General features: G+C 35.7%; 1 protein-coding gene across 4 annotated transcripts in view; it reads left to right on the top strand.

Annotated features, from left to right (window-relative positions):
* Positions 1-4863: 4863 nt before the first annotated feature.
* The window catches only part of LOC122028865 (branched-chain-amino-acid aminotransferase-like protein 1), a 42213-nt gene continuing 22779 nt past the window's right edge, over positions 4864-24297 (top strand). For 2 of the 4 annotated variants that reach the window (XR_006124984.1, XM_042587807.1), the window contains exons 1-13: positions 4864-5105; positions 5229-5327; positions 6883-6954; positions 7228-7320; positions 8294-8431; positions 17476-17534; positions 17725-17827; positions 20476-20664; positions 20754-20854; positions 20944-20998; positions 21129-21215; positions 21321-21330; positions 21618-21664. Coding sequence is in view for 2 of the 4 variants with exons in the window: in XM_042587807.1 (XP_042443741.1) it covers positions 5022-5105; positions 5229-5327; positions 6883-6954; positions 7228-7320; positions 8294-8431; positions 17476-17534; positions 17725-17827; positions 20476-20664; positions 20754-20854; positions 20944-20998; positions 21129-21215; positions 21321-21330; positions 21618-21664 (1137 nt within the window). In the remaining 2 variants the exon portion in view is untranslated. Of the gene's footprint in view, positions 5106-5228; positions 5328-6882; positions 6955-7227; positions 7321-8293; positions 8432-17475; positions 17535-17724; positions 17828-20475; positions 20665-20753; positions 20855-20943; positions 20999-21128; positions 21216-21320; positions 21373-21578; positions 21665-24297 lie in introns of all 4 variants that reach the window. The other 2 variants (XR_006124983.1, XM_042587804.1) reach the window with 1 other exon arrangement.

Below are 24297 nucleotides of genomic sequence, written 5' to 3'. Positions count from 1 at the left end.
GTCTGCCCTACTGAGTACAATGAACACATTCCTTGTCACGATTCGAGTTGAGCTAAGTTTGATCTGAAGTTTGAACATTTTGAAGAAAGGAAGGGCTAGAGAGTCATTGTCCGCCCGCGGAGATAAGATTGTTTTGCTTGGTGCCCCCGCCGGCTGGCTCAATATACCCATAAGGCCCTACGAGCAGGGACTATGTGTGGCGCAGCAATGTGAACCATTCGCTCCTCGCCGAGGTTAAAGGGGGACAGAATTGGGTGCATGAGAAGGGATCCTGTGGAGGCGGTGCCCACTTCGAGCATGGTGGCGGCCAGGTATATTCAGACGAAGCTCGTCCGTTTTGACTCTACTGGTTTAATTCCAAAAAATAAAAATAAAAATCCAGTGGTACTTTGATCTATTAGTAACCCAGGCTTTGAGAAATCTATCTTATGTCCAGAATTCAAGTTGCGATTGCTGAATGTGCAGGCTGGGAAACATGACAACTAATGAAGAAGGTGATCAATTTACAACAAGAGTTGTTCAAGTCTTGGATGTTGGCTGTGGTGTCGCCAACTTCTCAGCTTATCTGCTTCCGCTTGATATTCACACTACTTCATTTGCTCCAAAAGATGGTCACGAGAATCAGATTCAATTTGTTTTCGATAGAGAAATTGGGGCAATGATATTAATGTTGGCTACAAAAAAATATTGATTTCCTAGCAACTCATTTGAGATGGTTCATTGTTCGAAATGGCGTGTTGATTGGCAGGAAAATGGTATTATTTTCTCATATTCATCTTAAGAAGAGCCTTTTTGTTCAAAGTCTTTTGTATCATGTCATGAATGATAAGGATTTGGTGTCTCAATTCTTATATTTTATCCATTATATGGAGCACTCAATTAAATGATTGTTAATAAAAGAAGTGTCATTTCCTTAATTATGTTCTCAGGACTTACCAGTGAAAATCTGTTGCATTTGGCTCATCTTTCTTTTTAACCTGGTATGGATAGTTCTTAAAGTTGCTGGTTTATTTCTATCATTTTTGTCAGTTCTTCATGCTATTTTGAATTATGCCAAGGGCATTACTCGAGAATTTGCTATTTATGGCTTCTCTAATTGATGCTATTGGCATAACACTTGCATAGAAATTATACACATGATGTTTGATCCTATCTGAAAATCAAGAAGATAACTAGCTAGAGTTATGGCTGCTGCATTAATTGAATGTAGACCTTGCTCTGCTCTGCAACACAAGAAACATCAGTGCCAAGCCAGGGAAGGGGTTCCTGGCGTTGGTCCTCCAACACTCAAGTCAGTCATCGGAAAGAGGGAAGAAGACAAAGTAATAGTGAGCACAAGCGTGAATAGTGAATAATGCGTACCTTCGCAAGTACATGGACCCCCCTTTATATAGTACCCAACGGGCGATGTGCACACTCCTCGAGGTATGTGCATGCTCTCCAATTTGTCCTATTAAAGGACCTGTCAGGAAAGTGTCTCTGACATCATACCTTAACATGGCATGCATATCCCTAACAAAACAGTAGAACCTTCCGTCGTACGATCCGCCTATTGACCATAGTCATGTACTATTCTTTATGCATGCACTTAAATATTTTGCAGTAACATACTTAATATCAAGAGAAAACATCCTATTTTTAGACATAGGAATATGAACAATAAATTTGCTTTGTTTTCTCAAATGAAGACTATCATCTTTTAATTGCATATTGAAACCTTTCTCAAGCAATTGCCCAAGACTAATAATATTTGTTTTCATGTCCGGCACATAATAAACATTGGTGATATATGTGTGGGTTCCATCTTTAAGTTTGATGAGAATCTTACCAACGCCTCTTACTTAGATTTTGGATGTGTCTCCAAACGATACTTGCCCATTCACGGTTTCATCCAACTCGGCAAACATATCTTTACGCCCGTACATATGATTGCTTGCCTTGGACTCTAAGTACCACAAATTCTTGTTTGTGGAATCTCTATCCTTTCTTGCTAGCAAAACTACATCATTGTCATTGGTTTTTTTTATGCGTAATTAGCATTAGTACATTGTTTAAGCGGCATTCCATTGCATAATGTCCAAATTTGTTGCAAGTATGACATCTTACATTTCTTTTGTCATACCTTTGGTCTCTACCTTGATTGTTGTCTTTACTTCTTCCTCGGCCTCGAGCAAAGCCCCTGCCACGGCCTCTACCTTGGCCATGTCCACGGAAGTCACCACGGCTACCGCCATTTTCTGGCGAACCTTCGGTCTTTGACTCTTCTTTCTAGTCAATAATCGTGAGCTTGGTTTGTAGAGCCTGCCCCATAGGTCCTCTCCGTCTTCTTTGTAGTCTTGCTTCATGAGCTTGTAGAGAGCTTAATAGTTCTTGCACCTTCATTTCTTTCACATCTTTTGATTCTTCTATGGTCGCAACTACATAGTCATACCTTGGCTCCAACAAGTGTAAAATTTTCTCTACGACGCGACTATCTTCAATGTCATCGTCATTTCTTTTCAGTTGATTGACAATAACCAATACTCTTGTAAAGTAGTCTGATACACTTTCAGACTCTTTCATCTCTAATGATTCAAATTTCTCTCTCGGGATTTTAAGGTGAATACTTTTTGCTCTTTCATCATTTTTGTATGTTACTTGTAAGATCTCCCATGCCTTTTTGGAAGTTGTAGCTTCGACTACTTTCTCAAAAGTAGCTTCATCAAGAGCTTTATAGATAAAGAAAAGAGCTTTCTTATCTTTTCTCTTTTGTTCTGCCATTGTCGTCCTCTATGCCTCCGTTTGGTCGATTCCTTCTTGAGGCGTTTTATAGCCTCTTTCAACGATATCTCACAAGCCTTTGCTCTTCAATAAGACACTCATTTGGATACTCCAATTACCATACTTCAAATCAGCAAGACGAGGGATAGGAAACATTGACATGACTCTGATACCACTTTGTTGGAAAAAAAATTATTGGAGAAGAAATAAAGGAAATTATGGAAGAAAAATATGGAAGAGGAGGAGAATCTCTACACGGAATAGGAGGAGAATAAAACAAAAACTCAACTTACCCTTTATTCATTGAAAAAGGTATATATTTATAAGCTTATTGGATAAACACTAATAATCTAGATTTTTTTTTAATTCTATCTCCACGAGACTCTTATCCTTATCATGACACCTCATCAAATTCTATCCTATCACAAACTCTTATCAATAATTGTCACCTCATTATTCTATCTTCATAAACTTTTATCAAAAACTTTATCTCTAAAAATAAAGTTTAATTTCCAACAGATAGAGCATCAGAGAGCGAGAGGCTTAAACAAGAATGGAATAGAAAAGTGATATGTTCTAGGTTTTCATCGCCGCTCACCCTTGTGCGATGATCGAGTAGGGAGGCCAACGCGAGGCCGTCCTGTTGCTTGCGGGTGAGTGCAAGGTCGCTCGCATGCTCACCTGTTATGGCTCCCCGCTGCTCACCTATTGTGGTGCACATGGTGCCAACACGCACGAGCAGAGGACAGATGCGGGCTTTCCATTCGATTTTGGGAGGATGGAAAAAAAATAAAAAATTGATCCATGGATGGATTCAAGAATCCATCTATCAATTATTTAATAAGAAGTAAATAATGGAAAGGATGATTAATCCATTATTTATCGCGCACACGTGTTGCATACGTAACATAATACATAGTGTCACATACTCATAAATTAGATTGGTAAAGGTACGATAGCGCCGTACAATAACAGACTCTCCCTCGTAAAAAAAATAATTTAAATTTTTATATCAAATATTAAATTGATAAGAATAAATATTATACTTGATCTTAGCTAAAAGGAAATACATATTTTCTAATGTCATTAACCCAAGTTATTTATAGAACTTTCTCCATTTCCGATGCTACCAATCCTAAGATTTGAGACTAAAAAAACCTATGATAGTGTATAATTTTTTATATTAAAAATAATAAAAAAAATTATTAATAAATTTTAAAATCATTTTCAGTATGAAAAAAAATATTCATATAAGTTTTTTTTAACTTCATCAAAATTAATTGGTAAACGAATCAGATTCATAATAAAAATAACTTAGTAGATAAAAAATTTGCATTTCTAACTGTTTCTTAGGATTATAAGTTTTTCATAGTAAAGTATATGATAATAATAATAACTAAGTTTTTAATTCATAAAGTACGATCAAATTATATGAATCCTTTTCATTAAATTTAATATTTTATTATATTATTATCTACATTTAAATAATTTTATATCATTATTATTAATAAAGTTTTTTCTTCTTCCTCAATTAATATTTGTAATGTACTATTTTATTATTATAAAATATATATAATGTAATAAAAAATTTGAAAGTTAAGAAGATAGAATTTTCACGACAAAAATTCTTTTAGTTGTTGGGGTATTGAGGTTAAAAGTAGTATCTTTTTTATTTATTTTTATTGAAATCGTTCAAAATTTTTTATTTATTTATTATCAAAATAGTGTGTTGTATTCCGTGTCAATATATTTTATTGTTGAAAATATTTTTTATTTTTAGTGTTGTTGTAGTAATTAGGGATCACAACATGAACATTTAACTCTAAAGATGCTTAGGGTTTAAGGTTTACTTAGAAGTTATAATAAAAAATATATAATGTAATAAAGAAAATTAAAAGATTGATTTCATCATCTTAGATATTATTTATTTAAAAAAAAAATTCTTTCTCGATGCTAATTGGAATCATCAAATAGATATTTATTCTTTTATTAATTATCAAAATAGCATTCTTTTAATATATTTTTATTTTTAATGTTGCTGGATCGCGATATGGATATTTAATTATGAAAAAACGCGATTTAGGGTTTATCCAATAAGAATTTATGCCTGCGAAAAGAAAAAAAAAAGGACATAATTCATGCGCACGTGAATGCTGCGATTATCGGAAGTTGACAACAAAGAGGGCTGAAGTGTTGGAGAGGGAAGAGGCGGATCGAGAGTCGACGGGGAAACCTCTGAAGCTCTGAATCAATTCACGACCATGGCGACCGAGGAGGTGCAGGTGATCCACTCGTGGTCGGCTCCCAGGTCCCTCAGCACCAGTCTCATGTACTCTTTCGCTCAGGTTTTCTCTTCGCTCTCTGCATCCGCCTTGTGTTTGATCTTGTGCGATTCAGTGTTCTTTTTGACGGTGAGATCCTGATGGCCATTTGATCGTCATTCATCCTTTTTGCTGGTTTGGATTCAGAGGGACGATATGGATGTGGTCGACGAACCTCTATATGCAAACTTCTTGAGGATCACTGGCGTGGAGAGGCCCTACCGTGATGAACTCCTTGCCAAAATGGTAATGGCCTGTTACTAGTTTTTGAGTCTGTTTTTCTTAGCGTAGTTAAATTGAGGTGGCGTTTGGTTTAGGGATTTGGGAACGAGGGAATTGATTCATTCCCTAGCCTTGTGTTTGGTTAATGAGAATGGAATCAAGATTTTGGAATGAAACCTAAAAAATTTGGGTATATATTAAACCCACCCCTCCCTTGGATTTTGATGGAATAGGAATGTGAACTAAGTTTTGGACAAAAATATCCTTCATATATTTGTTCATTTTTTTTTCATTTCACACTATTTCCCTGTTTTCTCTCATTATATTTTCACTCTCCTTGTTCTATCATTACACTTTCTCTCTCAACATATTTTCTCTCTCATCATTCTCTCTATCACACATTCTCTATAATTTTCTCTGTATATTCTCTCCCATCACACACTCTCTCCTTATTTTTTCTCTCTTCATTCTCTTCCATCACACTTTCTCTCCCATTACACACTCTCTCTTCATTTTTTCATCATACTTTCTCTCTCCTCAATCTCTCTTCATTTTCTCATCATGCTTTCTCTCTCATTTTTTCTCATCACACTTTCTCTCTCTTCATTCTCTCCCATCACTCTCTCTCTTCTCATTTTCTCCAATCACACTTTTTTCTTTCAGCACACTTTCTCTCTCCTCAATCTCTTATTTTTTCTCATCACACTTTCTCTCTCCTCATTTTTTCTCATCACACTTTCTCTCTCTTCATTCTCTCCCATTACTCTCTCTCTTCTCATTTTCTCTAATCACACTTTTTTCTTTCAGCACACTTTTTCTCTCCTCAATCTCTTATTTCTCTCATCACACTTTCTCTCTCTTCATTTTCCCATCATACTTTCTCTCTCATCATACTTTCTCTCTCCTCAATCTTTCATTTTCTCTCATCATATTTTCTCTTTTCATTTTTTTCTAATCACTCTTTCTCTCTCATCATACTTTTTCTTTTCTCAATCTCTCCTATCATGCACTCTCTCCTCATTTTCTCTGATAATACTTTCTCTCTCTTCATTTTTTCATCACACTTTCTCTCTCATCACATTTTCTCTCTCATCATTCTCTCTCATCATATGTTTCTCTCACATTCAACTTTCCCTCCCATATAATTTTTTCTCTTATTTTCCTCTAAAGGTAAAAAAGAAAATTTAGGTTCATTCCGATTGAAAATATTCAACTAACCAAACATTATTTTTAAAAATGATACCGAAGCTTATACCTATTCCCATTCCATAATACTATGATACCCATTCCCATTCCGATTCCTAGGAGAGAACCAAACACCACCTGAGGGCCTAATCGATAGCGTGAAGGAACATTGGCTTGTTTTATATCACCGGAGTTCGTTTCAAACTGCAAGTTTATCTTTCTAAAGATAAAATAGTAGATTAAACGGGAAATGTCATAGGTTCCCCATCTTGCCCAGCAACATTTCACTTTCTCAATATTGATGACTTTCATGCTGTTTTTAGGGTAGACTTATTAATATCTCTGTGTGTATATTTATCTTGTTAACCAGTTTGGTTGTGTTTGCAAAATGTAGGATTCTGATGGAAATAAGGTGGTAAAGGAGGTGATATTCGGACCTGGTGAGAAGAAATATCGATACTGCAAGGTACTAACTTTATATCATTGTTGCTCAAACCTTGCATTGAATGGTTTTACTCTGAATTTGTCGACTTCTAGTATGCTTCTGGACTTCACTGAAATGCAATTAGTTTTTCCTTATTTCTTCCTGTTGCCAACTATCACAATTCTTAATTTGTTGGCTTCTAGTATGCATCTGGACTTCACTGAAGTGCAATTAGTTTTGCCTGATTTTAATCTGTTGTCAACTATCATGATTCTTATTTCTGAATCTAATACTATGCTTTTGTCTTCTTTGTAGCATATAGCAAAACAACGTCTTCCTAATTTGACAAATGATTTGATGAAGAAAGGAAAACATTTTATATTGATTCGCAATCCCCTTAATATCTTGGTAAGCACACATTGTGAACCACAACTTTTTTCCTCTTGTTATTTCCTAACTAGCTAGGCTTTTGCTCTTTGCATCTGTTTAATTATTGGATTTTCTAGACTTATCCAAATAATTCACAGTTATTGGACAGTTTTAAAATAGCCTAGGTGTTCAAATATTTCTACCTTTCATTCACCTGGAGGTGGCCGTCCTGATTCTACGGAATTTTCCTACCGACCACTGGATAAATCCGGAAAGTGCAAATGGGCCACAGGGAACAACCTAGCACCACGAGTGCTGTAGACATTTATTTGCGCTGCGTGGGAATCAAACCTTTTTTGCTTTGGAAACCCATCCATCTGCTTACCATCGCACCAAGCCCCACTTGCATTTATTGGACAATTGTTACATGTTAGAGTGGTTTTAATGTTTTATGATTGTGTAATTTCTAATATGATGTTGTATTTCAGACTTCTTAGGTTTGTTCAAAGAATATAGGCAATAATGGAATAGTGGTCAAATAAAGTACAACTCAAAATTTAGGACCTTCAAATGCTTGCCACAGTCTTTAGATATTTGCTTCATAACCAAGTAAAGAATAGGCTGATGGGAATATGCAAATCCATGGACAAAATCCTCAGGAGCATAAACCAATATTCTTCTGCAACTTAGAGGCCCATGGTTTGAGTAATTGAGCCATGGTGAAATTGATAATACAATAAGTCCATTACAAGCTACCTCAAGAATAAAGGAGGCATTCAAAGCTGTAGCATTTTATTTTTCTTGAAATTATTTCTCATTCTGGAAGCCTTTCCAAAAATTTGTATAATTTGTTTTCTGGATTCAAGATTTTTTCACACAATACAAGCTACTTCTGCAACAGCTAAGTTGACTCCATTACCAGAAGTATCTGGTGTACATATATTCAGTAATCCTACATTACAAGCTACTTATTTGTTCCTTCCTGATCCTTCATGATGATTTATGCCATCAGCAATCGTTCAACAAGGTTATATCGCCATCATTTCTTGAGCTGGGTTTGGGTGATCTTGTATCCATATATAGTGAGCTTTGCAAGTTTGGTAAACATCCACCTGTAATAGATGCTGATGACTTAAAAAAAGATCCAGAGGTTAGTTCACTTCTTGTTATTATCTTTGTAGTTTGAACACAGATTTCATACTTTAGTTGTCTGGTTTTGTAAGTGGTGCTAGTTGAAACTAGGGTTATTTTATGCTTGTTAAAATTGTATGATACTGCCTGAACTGTATTAGTATTGGCAATGGCTGATTTGATCTGATGAAATTGTTGGATAAGTTAAAAAAAATAGACGTCTCATAATTTAGCTAGAAACTAGGAAGATTTATCTAGAAAATGAGAAAATAAATTTAAATATGCTGAATCTTGACAAAACAGCTTTGAAATTCCAGAAAAAAGTGTCCCTTTCTTCCCCGGAGCTTTCTCATTAAATAGAATTGCTTTACAATTTATCTTTAGTAACAAAGTAAATATAGCTACCATATTAATTACTGATAATCTAATTTAAGTATGTACTAATTACAAATAATCTACTCTAGGTAATAATATATACACAGCTAATTAGCACAATTATGGCAAAGTAAATTCAATATTTGATAGGCCATAATATCTGCCATTGATATCCCCCCTCAAATTGATGCTGGATGATCAACAAGCATCAATTTGTCAATAAGAAAGTGATGCCGATGTCGGGAGAGAGCTTTAGTAAACACATCAGCAATTTGGAATTCAGTGGTTATATGTGGAAGAGTGATGACACAAGCATCATATGCCTCACGAATAGAATGACAATCTACTTCGATGTGTTTGGTGCGTTCGTGAAATACTGGATTAGCAGCAATTTGAATAGCACTAGTATTATCTGCATGAAGTGGAGTAGGTTCAAGTTGGGAAAACCCAAGTTCACCCAACAGTCCCTGAAGCCAAACTATTTCAGAACAAGCAGAGGACATAGCGCGATACTCTGATTCTGTGGAAGACTTAGACACCCGATCTTGCTTCTTACTTTTCCACGCAATAAGAGAGGTACCCAAAAACATTCACCAACCTGTAACTGAGCGTCGAGTATCAGAACAACCAGCTCAATCAGCATCACTATATGCAACCAAACGAATAGGAGAGCCCACAGAGAAGAAAAGTCCCCGGGAAGAAGTGCCATGCAAATAGCGAACAATGCGTCGAACTGCAGCCAAATGAAGATGTGTAGGTGCTTGTAGAAATTGACTAACTTGTTGAACAGAAAAGGCAATATCAGGCCGGGTAATAGTCAGATAGTTCAAGCTCCCCACTAGTTGTCTATATAAAGATGGATCTGGGAGAAAATCACCCTCATCACGGCGATATTTAACGTTCACCTCTAAAGGATGATCAACAGAACGACCATCCTGTAGACCAGCCAAAGCCACTATCCCCTGAAGATATTTATGTTGGTGTAAGAAAATTCCAGCTGGAGTAGAGTGTACTTCAAGCCCCAAAAAATAGTGTAAAGATCCCAAGTCTTTCATATGGAAAGACCCCTGAAGATGCTCTTGAAGCTGAGAAATTAAGACAGAGTCGAACCCTGTAATAACAATATCATCAACATATATCAGGAGCAAGACGATTCCTTTTACAGTTTTGCACAGGAATAAAGAAGAATCATACTGACTTTGGACAAAAGAGAAGTTAATAAGCGTAGAGCGGAACTTGTCAAACCAAGCACGTGGAGCTTGCTTTAAACCATAGAGTGAACGTTTTAGTTTGCAAACATCAGAAGAGGGTGTAGAAAATAATCCTGATGGTGGAGTCATATAAATTTCTTCCTTAAGATCTCCATGCAAAAAGACATTTTTCACATCCATTTGTCATAATGACCATCCCTTGGAAGCAGCAATAGCAAGGATAAGTCGTACTGTCGTCATCTTAGCTATAGGAGCAAATGTCTCCTCATAATCCACTCCATACTCCTGGCGATTACCAAGTGCCACCAGCCTTGCTTTATATCTATCAATTGAGCCATCAGATCGTAGCTTAATAGAATATACCCATTTACAACCAATGGGCTTAACACCACTTGGGCAAGGAACAATATCCCAAGTGTGATTCTCCTGAAGAGCCTGAAGTTCATCCTGCATAGCTTTAACCCAACATGTCTGCTTAGTTGCATGCGAATAAGAGGTAGGAACTGTAGTATCAGCTAAAGTGGCAGAAAAACCATATTTATCAGGAGGATGACGAGTGCGAGAGGATTTTCAAAGAACCATTGGATTAGGATCGGGAAGAGTTTGTGATGGTGAGGTTTTTCGTCGTTGATATATAACGCTAGGTATAAAACGATCAGTTGATGGAGAGGTATTCTCAAAATGAGGAAGAAGAATACTTCCAGAAGGAGAAACATGTTGCGGAAAATAATACTCATGCTCAAAGAAAATCACATTTCAGGAAATACGCAAACGATTAGCAATCGCATCATAACCTAGAAAACCTTTTTGAACATTGTTGTAACCCATAAAAGCACACCGTACAGATTGAGCTGTAAGCTTGTGACGCTCATGAGATGGCAAGTGACAAAACAAACACACCCAAATGTGTGCAACATGTGATAATCAGGATGCATACCGAAAAGACGATAGTAAGGAGAATCAAAATTCAGTTGTTGAGAGGGCAACCGATTAATCAAATACACAGTAGTAGACAAGGCTTCCACCCAAAATGTAGGCGGAACTGAGGACTCTAGGAGGAGTGTGCGTACCATATCCAATAAGTGATGATGTTTTCGTTCAGCCACCCCATTTTGCTGGGGAGTATAAGGACATGACCGTTGTGATAAAATACCTTTGTTTTGCAAAAGGGCTTGAAATTCATGTGATAGATATTCACCACCATTATCAGACCGTAAAATCTTAATGCACGTAGAGAATTGTGTCTCAATAAAAGCCAGAAATTTTTGAAAAACAGTGAACACATCAGCTTTACTACGTAGAAAATATATCCATGTGAATCGACTATAGTCATCAATAAACGTCACAAAATATCTATATTGTGCACGGGAAGTAATTGGAGTAATGCCCCAAACATCACTATGTATTATCTCAAAGCATGTTTTAGCACGACCACCATGAGTAGGAAAAGGTAGAACTTTACTTTTCCCAAGTTTACAAGTAGTGCAGGCAAGAAGTAATAGATGTTTAAAAGACTGAATGTTGTCACCAAGAAAGCCATTCTTCATTAAATTAGATAAAATCACATTATTCGGATGGCCCAATCGTTTATGCCAAATATCAGCCTTATTTGCAGTAACAATAGAAGAGAAGGACAAATTTCTAGGAACATAAAACTGCAACGGAAATAATCTTCCCACTTTAGGCCCCTTCGCGATCACCTGACCCGACACCTGATCCTGTACAATACAACCATCACGAGAGAAATGTACATCACAGTGATTATCAACCATCTGACCAACAGAAATTAGATTTGTAGACAACCCAGGAGAGATAAATACATGACTAAAAGAAGACCCTATATCACCAATGGCTGTAATTGGAAGATTACTGCCATTAGCAATCTGAATATTTTGTGAGCCATTATACTGTCGTACATTATGCAACAGATCAGGTGACCCAGTCATATGATTGGACGCCCCCGAATCAACAATCCATGAAGAAATATTCATACCTTGGCCCTGAAGAGTAAGAGTAGAAAAGGTTGTGAGAATCATCTGTTGGACCATCTCTGGGGTAAGAACAGATTGATTGGGGCCAGTGACTGTAGATGTAGGACCAATAACATTCAGATTTGGAATAGTAGCTTGAAAAGCTTGGGTTCGTCGATTTTCCGGACGTGTAGGACACTCCTTGATAATGTGCCCATGTTGCTTACAATAGTTGCAGAATTTCTTACTGCAGTTGCGAGCAATATGCCCAAACTCCTTACAACTATAGCACTGCAGTTGATCCTTACCACGGTTCCTCCCTTGAGCAACATAAGCAACATTGATAACTTTAGATTTTTCTAGTGATGCACCTAGAACAGCTTGGGTAGCCAATCTTTGTTCTTCACGCAACAATTCTCCAAGACATATATCCAAAGAAGGAACTGGATTTCTATTTAGCAATCCAGCCCGAGCAACATCAAAGTCTGATCTCAATTTCATTAAAAATTGATCGCGTTTACTAACTTCATGAATTGCCTGAATACTAGCTAAGGCCTCCTTTGGTACTTTTGAATATATAATATTAGAATATTCACCCCAAAGATTAAGAAATCCAGAATAATATTGCTCAATAGAAAGATCACCTTGACTGAGATTACCAATCTCAAGCTCTAGTTGGAATCGCCTTGCAGTATTATCTTGATGATATATTCGTTTCAGGTAATCCCACATCTCCTTAGCCGTATTAAAAGGACGTAAATTGTTCACCATATGAGCTTCGATGGATCCGAGAAGCCAAGAGATAATTCGGGCATCCTTTGTCTCCCATTGACCAAGGTCCTTAGCGTTTTCAGGAGCCATTAAAGACCCATCAATGTGACCCCAAAGCTCCTTCCCTTTCAGAAACATCCGGAACTGAAATTCCCATGTTGCATAATTCTTTCCGGTAAATTTGATTGCCAAAGTCTCCGTAGGTATTCTTCCAGAAAAATTCTCATTAGCCATCCGAAAAACAAGTCAATCCAGAAAAACAGAAATCTTAATCCAAACTCTGAATCACAAGTCAATCAATCGAGAGAAAAAAAAAATTGTTGATTGGAAATCAACCCAAAAGAAACAAACCAGAGAGCTTTAAGGGCAGAAGAAATTTCAGCCTTCCTTTGGCTCTGATACCATGACAAAACAGCTTTGAAATTCCAGAAAAAAGTGTCCCTTTCTTCCCCGGAGCTTTCTCATTAAATAGAATTGCTTTACAATTTATCTTTAGTAACAAAGTAAATATAGCTACCATATTAATTACTGATAATCTAATTTAAGTATGTACTAATTACAAATAATCTACTCTAGGTAATAATATATACACAGCTAATTAGCACAATTATGGCAAAGTAAATTCCATATTTGATAGGCTATAATATCTGCCATTGATAAATCTCAGATTAAGCTGATTTTGTGAAACTCATCTGTTATAGTCAGCTTCTTGTTTATCCAATGTTAAATTCTAACGAACTTGCATGAGAGGGAGAGAGAGTCTTTGACACTTGCTTGATACACTCCTTAAATTGTTCTTTGTATAGAAGAAATGAGAAGTAGTATTATACCACTACAACTTATGGTATCCAACACCCCTATCCCTTTAGTTAATCTAGTTAATCAATATGGATATGTTTCAATATATCAAACTACCATCTTGGTTGCCTATTGTGTAAGTATTGCAGGAAGTGATTATGTGTAGCATTTTCCAGGAGACAATAATTCTTATTGAAATTTGCTTGTAAACAACGGATTATTGCTAACTGTTGATGATGGGAAGTTGTGTAAACAATATCTAAAAAAGCAGTATACGGTTGACCCATTGCATAGTCTAAAAATAGTAGTTAAAAGTTATTATATGTAATTATACACACTAAAATACATAATATGTACTGATCTATATTAATTAACAATGATAGATATATCATATAGTTGCCAAGTATTTAAATTAATACTTATGAGTAACCACTCCAAGAATTTACCTTGTAAGAATCCTTATCAATTGAGAAGAGATCAGAGAAAGTAATAATCATACGGGTTAAATTATTTTATTTGACCTAACCCAAACTTGGCTTGAATATATCATAGTTTCACTTCTTTGGGTGTTTGCTTAAGCAGTTTGAAATTGGGCCATATAAACCCCTAAGATTGCTTTGAAAACAACGGTTATTGATGAAAATTGGTCATTTATAGTCATTATATGATCTTGATACTTGGATTTGTTGTCTACTCCTTTGTTCCCATGCTCCACTTTGGACATTGCGTTGCACAATGCTCCCATTGAACAATCATGTTGGACAGCTAGATCCATGCTCATGTAGGATACTTATATCCAAGGTTGAGAATACCGTTCCGTGCCGCCCGGCACGGACGGTTTTTACCGTTCCGCCGGGCGGCCGAAACCGGCACGGGAGCACCTCCCGTCTCGGCGCCGCCGGAGGAGACGCGGGACGCCATCAGCGGCGTCCCGCGACGACTTCGGCACCGCACGCGACGCCTTCGGCACAGAAGGCGTCGCGCCGAAGGCGTCGTGCGCGACGCCTTCTGCGGCGCCGATGGTGTCGCCGAAAGCGTCCGGCAAGGTAGCCGGACGCTTCCGGCGACCCTTCCGGCGCCGCCGGACGCCTCCCGCGGGATCGCCCGCGATGATCGCGGGCGATCTCGCGTACGCCCTTTTTTTTTTTCTTTTTCTTTTTTTTAATAATTATTTATTTTATTTAATTAATTTAAACAATTCCTAAGAGGAGTTGTGATATTCTGAAGAGGCTTTTACAAACCTAATTAAATTATCCTAATAAAATATATAAAAAATATATTTAAAATTAAAATAAATTAAATAAATTTTATTAATTAATATTCTGAAAAAATAATGTTTTAAATTTTATTTAAAAATTAAAAAAAATATAATAATTCTTATTTATATTCTAATATATTTTTTATTATTTTAAATTTCATTTAATTTTTAAAAAAAATTCTAAAAAAATTTAAAAAATTCTAATTTTTTTAAAATTCTAATAAATTATATTTATATTCTGATTTTTTTTATTTTTTAAAATTTTTTATTATTTAAAATATATATTATTTAATTATTAATTAATTAAATGAATAAATAGTTATTTTATTTATTTAATAATAATAATATTATTATTATTATTGTTATTATTATTATAGATACTTTCATTTTAATTTGAATTATTGTTATATCAATTCTATTTAAATAAATTTATTTTTAATTATTTTTTCTAATAATATTAAATTATTCAATAATTGAGAACTTATAATAAATCAATATACAACTTATTTTTATATATACCATAAACATATTTATCTTATAATTACTATAGATAAATAAAAAATACCGAAACTGAATCGGCACGGCACGATACGATACCGAAACCGTATCGTTCCGGTCTGAGACCGAAACCTCGGCACGGGTCGAAATTTTAAACCTTGCTTATATCCAAATCCAATTAAATTTATATGTGGTGGATAATACTTAATAGGAAAGTGAGCATAATCTGTAAGTTGTTCTACCACTAACATAATGCTACTTCCTATATTAATATGCCTTCGATGGTATCCATTGAAATGTCTGGCCACATTAGATCTTTAATTTGTAAAGGTTAAAGAAAAGCTTGTCCTTGCATGTTTCTTTCTTTTAACTTTTTGTCATTGGATGTGCCAGGTTTTTCTAAAAGGCACTTAACTTTTAGTTGCCAAGAAAACATAAATTCCTTTCTATAAACTTTTAGTTGCCAAGAAAATGTAAATTCCTTTCTGTAAAAGTACAGTGCCTCCCATGAAGCAATAACCATTGAGTATATTTTGTAATCAGCAGTATCCACTGTTCAGATTTTAATTCAATTCCATCCCAATTGTTGTGTCTAATATAGATGCATCTTGAACTAATTTCTGAATGGTCCCTGGAGTGGATGGGTCCTCTAGTCACTCCTTTCTAATGATATCCAAATCAATAGAAATATGCTTACAGATGGGTGTCAAATTTTCTTTATCTGGAATATAAAAAATGCTTTAGCCATTGGCCCACATCTCTGACTTCCTTTTGCAGATGATCACAACAAGCAATTTGAACATCCACTCGTGTTGTTCGATAGAAGTGCCCCTCTAGTCACAACCAGCAATTTGAACGTCCACTTTTGTTGCTCTAGAGAAGTGTTCCTCTGTTCTACAATACAAGGTTTTAAAAAGTATATAGAGGGTGTCATGCAGTCAACTGACTGCATAATGTATATGCAATCTGTGGAGGTATATGAGTCTACATTAAAAGTATTAAAAAATGATTTATATTGGTAAAACAATTAACAATCCAACATGCATCATAGCTGCAGATTGTTGTGCAGCCACGAGGTGTCTGATTGTGTGCTGGGTACTCGCACACAGTCTTGCTTGAGAAATAATTTGCTGCCCATCTTGTTGCCCCTTGTGCCTCATTTCATATATGGCAGAGTTTCAGTTTAGATTGCTCTTGAATCCATAAGGTATATTTATTGATGCTACTAATTCATACTTCCACGTAGAAAATATATGTCAATGATAGAATGTAAAACACATGCAGCACAGTAATCATTATTACACAACAATATAATTAAGTAATATCCATATAATTTATATCTAGTGTTTATGATTTACAAAAACAAGGGATTGAGTTACAAGTCACAAGCTACCAAATAGGTAGCTTTGGGTTTTAAGTCAATTTTGTTCATTCTAAATTGGTCCAAATGAACCAGATATGGCGTTTGTTTTTTTTCAACTTCACACACAGACTGCATTTGTCTTATGCACTCATATCATGCCTCTGAGGATTTCCTTTGAAATTCATTTTGGTGGCTACATATGGGCTTTTTAAAACCATGTTACCATACACATCAAGCTTTTATGATCATTTATAATATGGACTTGGTGCCTAATCAAGTAAGCCCTTCAGTTTTGTACAAAGTGAACTATAACTAGCGTTTCTTTATTATACAAGTAAGCTTTTGATGAAATGGAGAAAGGGCTTCATGATAGAATGCAACCTAGCTACCATACTAACCGAAACCCTACCAGCTCCAACTCTTGAACCATCACATTCATGTATAAAACATACATTTAGAAGAAAAAAACCAGCTAAAGTAAGAGATGTATAGGAGGGTAACTACTTCCCAATCTATGATCTCCTTCCAGTAAGAGAGGTTTGAATCTACGCAATCTGAATAATAATGAAATTATGTGGCTACAGTACTCCCCTTACCTTAGTTATTTTGTTCAGATGTAGCAGGCTCACTGATATGTATTATAATACTTTGTTTAGGGAGATTAATACACTTTTCTGTGATTTAATCTAGGTTCACATTGTTTGGTTAGAAAATATGACTAAGGACACTATATTTTAGTTTTATTATCAATCCAACATTTAGTTTAACTTTTTTGTTTTGGTTTCGAAAAGTAATCAATTAATCTCTTCTAACCTTCAGGTTGTCCTCCGTGGGCTTTGTCAAGATCTGGACATCCCATTTCAGACATCCATGCTAAAGTATGTCTATATATGATAGAAAAATCAACTTCTAAATTTGATTCTTTACATGACTGATGAATACTATTTTTTATTATCGAGCCTTACAAATTATATCTTCTACTCAAAACTATGCAATTTTCTTAGTTACCTTGATGATTCTTTACAAAGATTAAACTTTTTTTTTACTTTATCTGGGATTATTGTACAGATGGGAAGCTGGACCAAAATCCATTGATGGAATCTGGGCTCCTTGGTGGTATGAGAATGTGCACAAGTCCACGGGGTTTGAGAAACCAAATTTGCATATGATTGTAAGTTCCATGTTGAATGTCTATTAGGAAACCATGCTAAAGAATAAAGATAGTTTTTATTTTATCTTATTTTATGAGTAATAACTTTGTCAACATTTTTTTTTTTTTGATATCATTCTGGAATTCTTTTTGGTGATAAATAGTTTCCAAGGAAAGACGTAGACTATAAACCATCTTTCATATGAAAAGTTCCATAAGCGAACAATTAGTAAAGTAATTCGCTGATTTGCTCAAGTTAATTGAAATATTTGATAAGCCTTTAAAGTGTTGAAATAGTTTAAATAAATTCCTACATGATTTGTCATTTCCCTTAATGGCAATAAGAAAGTCATCAGCTAACATAAGATGAGAAAGTTTCTTGACTTCGACTGTAATAGAAGTAACTTTTATTTTATCCACAAAAGAAGAATCAGAAAGCTATTTGAGTAAGAATAAACATATACGGTGGTAGAGGGGTCACCTTGTCTTATATTCCTTGATCTGGAAAATTAGTGAGAAATGTTTCCATTGATTTCGCAAGCCAATATGGGGAGGAAATACATACATGAACCCAACCAATGAACTTCTTTAGGAAATTCATGAACTGTAAGGATGAGACCTTCTCAAGAGATTTTACAAAGGCTTATTATCAATTTTAGTTAAGATCAAAGGTCAATTTCCTTGGAATGTTTCACATTATCAAATCTCAGTATACTCACAATCATGTTATAGTCATGAATGATGCATCCTGCAATAAAAGCTGACTGCTCTTTGGAAATTAAAAAAAATCAAGAACATATTTGATACAAGAAGCCAATGTCTTGTAAAGGAGTTAATATCAAGATTTAAATTCTTTAATTGCTTCAGTGTTTTGGTTCCTTGTCGGAAAAATAACATTTCAATACAATATCATTCCATTTAGGTAGGTGTCAATTGCTCTAAGGAGGAGAAATCAGTAGAAGACCGGGAAGTAGAGTAGGAAGAAGCTTACTTGATGGCTTCGGGTCATAAAAGGAGCTCATGACTGAAAAGTGGGTCACATAAGACGCTTGGTATTGGGGCGGGGGTTGCAAAACTAGCTCCCTGCTTGGCTGAATTTTTGCAACAACGCTGGAAGATGCTCACAAAAAGGAGCTCACAATTTAGGCAAAGCTCACGACGAAGGTGGAAGACACTTGCGATGAAGCAGAGTGCTCTTTGACAGCAAAGGTTGAAGGCTTGGGCAAAGCTCACGATGAAGGAAAACGGCTTTGGTGAAGCTCACAACCAAGGCAAAAGGCTTGGGTAGAGCTAGTGTGAAGATGAAAGGCCCACGACAAAGGCAGAACTGCAGAAGAACTCGTATAAAAAATGAAATTCACTAACAAGATCAGAATGCAATTCAGTATTAACTGAAGGAATTTAATTTATTCCATATTCAAAAAACTGAATTCACTAATAAGAACAGAATGCAATTCAGTATTAACTGAAGGGATTTGTAACTCTCAAAATTCATAAGGATATTGTTGAGTATCAGAATTCTAAAGAGAGGCATATCAAACTGTAAAATGAGAAATAATCTATTGTTGATCTTGTGAAATTTCACTGTTCTCAGTTGATAATATACTTTATCGCAGCAATCCTACTGTGCTAGGTAAGTTGATGAAAATAGGAAGTGTCCTTGTCACCATCTGCTATCCATTTGGATCTAGACTTCACCCAGCATTTAAGATTAATTTGTCAGTTAAGCACAATAATTTTTATTGAGGAATTTTGAGGTTAGTTAGGTCTTTAAAGGACAGCCTAGATCTAAAATCTTGAGCTTCAAGTAACTCAATATTACTCGAATTTTCCTTGATTTTTAGTCCAAGGTTTCCAGTATTTTCTCTGATCCAAGTAGTTAAATTAGGATTTAAAGAAATTCACTTGTTACTGAGACTCTGAGAGTAAGCATAGGGTTTCTGTTGTTAGGAGTCTCAAGCTATGTGTTTACCATTAATTCTGACTTTTCAATAATGTTTAAAGGTAAAGAACCTTTTTCTTTTTGTTTATTATTGGGATAACACTAATTGATGGATGAGGATGGACATAAGTCACCTTTGACAAAAGTGTTAAACAACATAGATCATGGCATTGTTGCAAGGACTCTATCTAATCTAATGGAGATTCTTGAGGATTGCACAAAGGGAGTACCGAGTAAGGTAAATCAGCTAGATTTAGTTTATCCATCGAACTCTTAAAGAGGTCAATCAGAGAGGTGGATGAGGAAGGAAGTTGCTCTAGTACCAAGTTAAAAGGGAGTAATTGTCTCATCTTTTATTAAATAAATCCTATATATATAGGAGGCAAGGTGTAATGGACCATTAGGCCAAATTATTTTAATTGGTTTAACAGCTACAAAGAAATAGTATATATTTTTTCTCATTATGACATAGTTTTTTTAGTGCTTGTCTGTTTAAGCATCATGTGCATTTACCTCAGCTCTTGTTCATGGTCTGCTGCACACTTTTGTTGTTAATTAGAGTTATTCATGGCTATTATATTCTGCATCTTTTTGTTAACAATATCTTGGCTCAAGCTAACACTACTAAATTGATTGCACCATTTCCTATTTTCCAGAAGACATTTTGTATTTTCTCTGACATCCAAGAGGCACATTTTGTGTGTTCCTGATATAAAAATATTTGCAGCCCTTTCCACTTGAATTATATGACTTGCTGGAACAAAGCCTTCCTTTCTACAACATGCTCAGATGCCATTGTAGGAGATTGGTATCATCTCTCCATTCTTCACTACCATTTCCACCTCTTCCTGTCCCAGCCAATGAGAAAATTCTCATTTGGGTTGGTGATGAACTCTTACCTCGTGAAAATGCCAAGGTACTGAAATGCTTATTTTTGTCATTTCTTCTGATACATTTAGACTATTTGTTTCTTTGTTTTGGTGAACTAACCATGTGTTGTTAAAGGTGTCTGTGTTTGATTCAGTTGTACAAGGTGGTGATGCAGTGTGGGAAGGTCTCCGTGTATACAATGGAAAAGTCTTTAAGCTTGATGAACATTTAGATAGGTAGTGTTCTTTATCCATCCTACTCTTCAATGTAATGCAGCCATATGTTGCTCAATATATTTTTAATTTTCCTGCTTCTATTCTTCCAGAATGTTTGATTCAGCAAAAGCTTTAGCCTTTATTGATGTTCCAACACGAGAAGAGGTTAGAATTATGATTGCTATTCTGTTCAAACCTTGCCAAAGCAATCTTTCAAAATAGTAAAACTAATTCTAGGCTTGTCTTAAATGAAATAATTATTACTTAATAAACTTCTTTGTTATTCACTCTTTAGATAAAAGGAGCTGTTTTCAAGACCCTGGTAACAAATGGGATGTTTGATAATGCTCATATTAGACTCACTCTAACGCGTGGCAAGAAGGTAATCAGTGTAGTAGGTTGTCGATCAACTATCGACTTAGGATCAAATGTGTGGAGCTGAAATTATAGCTTGTATATATCTACAAAAGTCATTTGTTTCTCTCAGGTTACTTCTGGTATGAGTCCAGCTTTCAATCTTTATGGTTGCACTTTGATTGGTAATAGCTCATATCACACAACAACAATTTTTTGTGTAGTTTATACTTTATAGTCATACTTATTCTTTGTTTTTTTTCCCAATTTCATTTTTGCCTCTAAAATAATCATTAACTTGTTAATGTATTCCTAAGACAATAGGTCATTATGCCCATGCAGTGAACATTCTTGATCCTAGTTTGTCAGAATTTTCTTCTGGTCAATGCAGTGCTTGCTGAATGGAAACCACCAGTTTATGACAATACAGGAGGCATAAGATTGGTTACAGCAACTACTCGTCGTAACTCACCAAATGTAAGAGAATTCTACTAAAATTTTGTTCTTTGTTGAATTTACTGAGTTTCCTATACCCTGAATGATTTGAAGTATCTAACCTTTTGATTCAACTAATAAGAAGAACAAATCTTAGTTTGTCTAGTAATACAGTGGAGACCAAGGTTTAAAATTTTGATCCGTGCCGTGGTTTTGGTCCTAGACCGGAACGATACGGCTTCGGTATCGTGCCGTGCCGATACAGTTTCAGTAGTTTTTTATTTATTTATATATAGTAATTATTAGATAAATATATTTATTGTGTATAATTTAAAAATAAGTTATATATTAATTTTATATAAGTTCTCCATTATTAAACAACTTAATATTGTTATAAAAAATAATTAAATATAATTTTCTTTTAAAAAAATAATTGATGTATAAATAACTCGAATTAAAATTGATACATCATAATATCATAATATGTTACCTTACTAAAAGGAGTGACGTGAATCAAATAAAAGCAATGGTTTTTGTAATATTTTACTTAGATAACCTTTATAGTTCTCCAATGTCCAGATTAAATAATCATAAATATATAAATTAATACAAAATATTATTTTATATATAATAATCATATAAATTAGCTATTTGTTTATTTAATTAATTAATAATTTAAATAATATATATTTAAAATAGTAAAAAAATCAGAATATCAATTAAACATTAAAATAGTAAAAAATATAAAATAATTTAAAATATATATATAAGAATATAAATTTGATTTATTAGAATTTTTATAAAATTTTTAAATTTTTTAAGAATTTTTTAAATATAAAAAATAATTTTAGAATATTATTTAATAAAATATATTATTTTTTTTTAAAATTTTAAATATATTTTTATATTTTATTAGGATAATTTAATTAGGGTTTATGAAAACATCTTTAAAATATCACAATTAAGTGGGAGTGAGAATTGTTTGATTTATTTAAATGGTAATATTAATTTTGTATAGTCAATCCCACACCCGATGCTCGCGACTTGCCCGCGACGCCTCGAGGCCTCCGACTCCCCGTGGACACCTTCGACGGAGCCAGAGGCGTCCGACGACACCTCCGGTGGTATCGGAGGCGTTCGGCGATGCTTCCGGTTGCACTTGAAGCGTCTTGTGATGCTTTCAGCGCCGCTAGAAATGTCGCATAGCGACGCCTCTGGCGCCCGCAAAGGTTCAGGTGCCTCGCGACGCTTTCGGTGGCACCGGAAGCGTCTGGCGACGCTGCCCATGCTGTCGCGCTACAACGAGCGCACGGACATGACGAAATCATCACTATTTTGGTGCCGGTTTCGGTGCGCGGGCGGAACAGTAAGTTTCGCCCAGCACGGAATGAAATTTTGAACGTTGGTGCAGACTTCTAACTTCAAAGCTTTCAAATCCATTAATATGAAGGAACAAAGCCAAGTTGGTGTGATACTATAATGGAGCATACTTTCTGGCTCAACAGATGCAAAAGTGATTGTCACAAGGTTCCATGCCATGTTAATTGCTTGCGGGCCCACTTGTGTGTGATGTCTCCAAAAAATATTTGAGCAACCAGGGCCTCTCCATCTCCAGCACCTCAATATTGATGTTGGTCACTCTGAATCAATGGGACAATCCTTCAATTATTGCACCATCATAGAATCCCACTACTCAATCCTCCCATGCCTACTCCATACCAAAGAACCCCACATCCCATCACTCTACCTTGGTTCTCGAATCTACACTAATGCTATTTTCCAAGGGAAATTTTTTGGTGAAAGCTACTTAGCAGAAGAATCTCCCTTAAAAGTTCATATTTAAGGTTTACACCTTAACATTCAAGAAACAATCACCAAACTTTTATCACTAGGAACATATCATAAGGAATAATCTTTGTTAAATTGAATAATGTATCACCAATTGAATAAAAACCAGGTTAGCCAATGAACATAATGCCCATAAACCTATTAAGCAACCAATGTCTGTCTCATCGGTTATAATTTTGTTTGCCTTGCCTGATATCTAGCAAGATGAACCATTCCTCCTTCCCATTGGTATGGAAACATTCTTGAAACCACTATACTAGGTTAAAGCAGACTCCAATGCTAGCTGATGAAATTAGTACTTTAGTTCAAGCTTCAAAATTTCGTTCTGTGCCGGGCGGAACGGGCGAAACTTATCGTTCTGCCCGTGCACCGAAACCGGCACCAACCTAGGGAAGATTTCGTCGGCGTTGTGCGTCGCTCGTCGTCGCGCGGCAGCATGGACAGCGTCGCTAGAATCTTCTCGTGCCTCCGGAAGCGTCGCGGGGCGCCAAAAAGGTCGAGGGCTACGGAGGCGTCGGGACGCGACGTTTTTGGCGGCGCCGAAAGTGTCACGGGACGCTTCCGGCGCCGTCGGAACATCGCCGGACGCCTCCGGTGCCGCCAGAGGTGTCGCCGGACGCCTCCGGCGCCGTCGGAGGCGTCCGCGGGGCGTCAGATGGGTCGCGGCGTCGCGGGTGAGTCGTGGCTTCGACGAAGCCACGGATTACTGTGCAGAATTTAATTTTGCAACTTAAATAAATAAAACAATTCCCATTCCCACTTAATTGTGATATGTTATAATGTTAAAGAGGCTTTCACAAATCCTAATTAAATTATCCTAATAAAAT

Source organism: Zingiber officinale, chromosome 10B (assembly GCF_018446385.1).
Source record: "Zingiber officinale cultivar Zhangliang chromosome 10B, Zo_v1.1, whole genome shotgun sequence".
NCBI lineage: Eukaryota > Viridiplantae > Streptophyta > Magnoliopsida > Zingiberales > Zingiberaceae > Zingiber > Zingiber officinale.
Note: the sequence above shows the minus strand (reverse complement) of the source record. Positions and strands in the feature narration are given on the sequence as shown.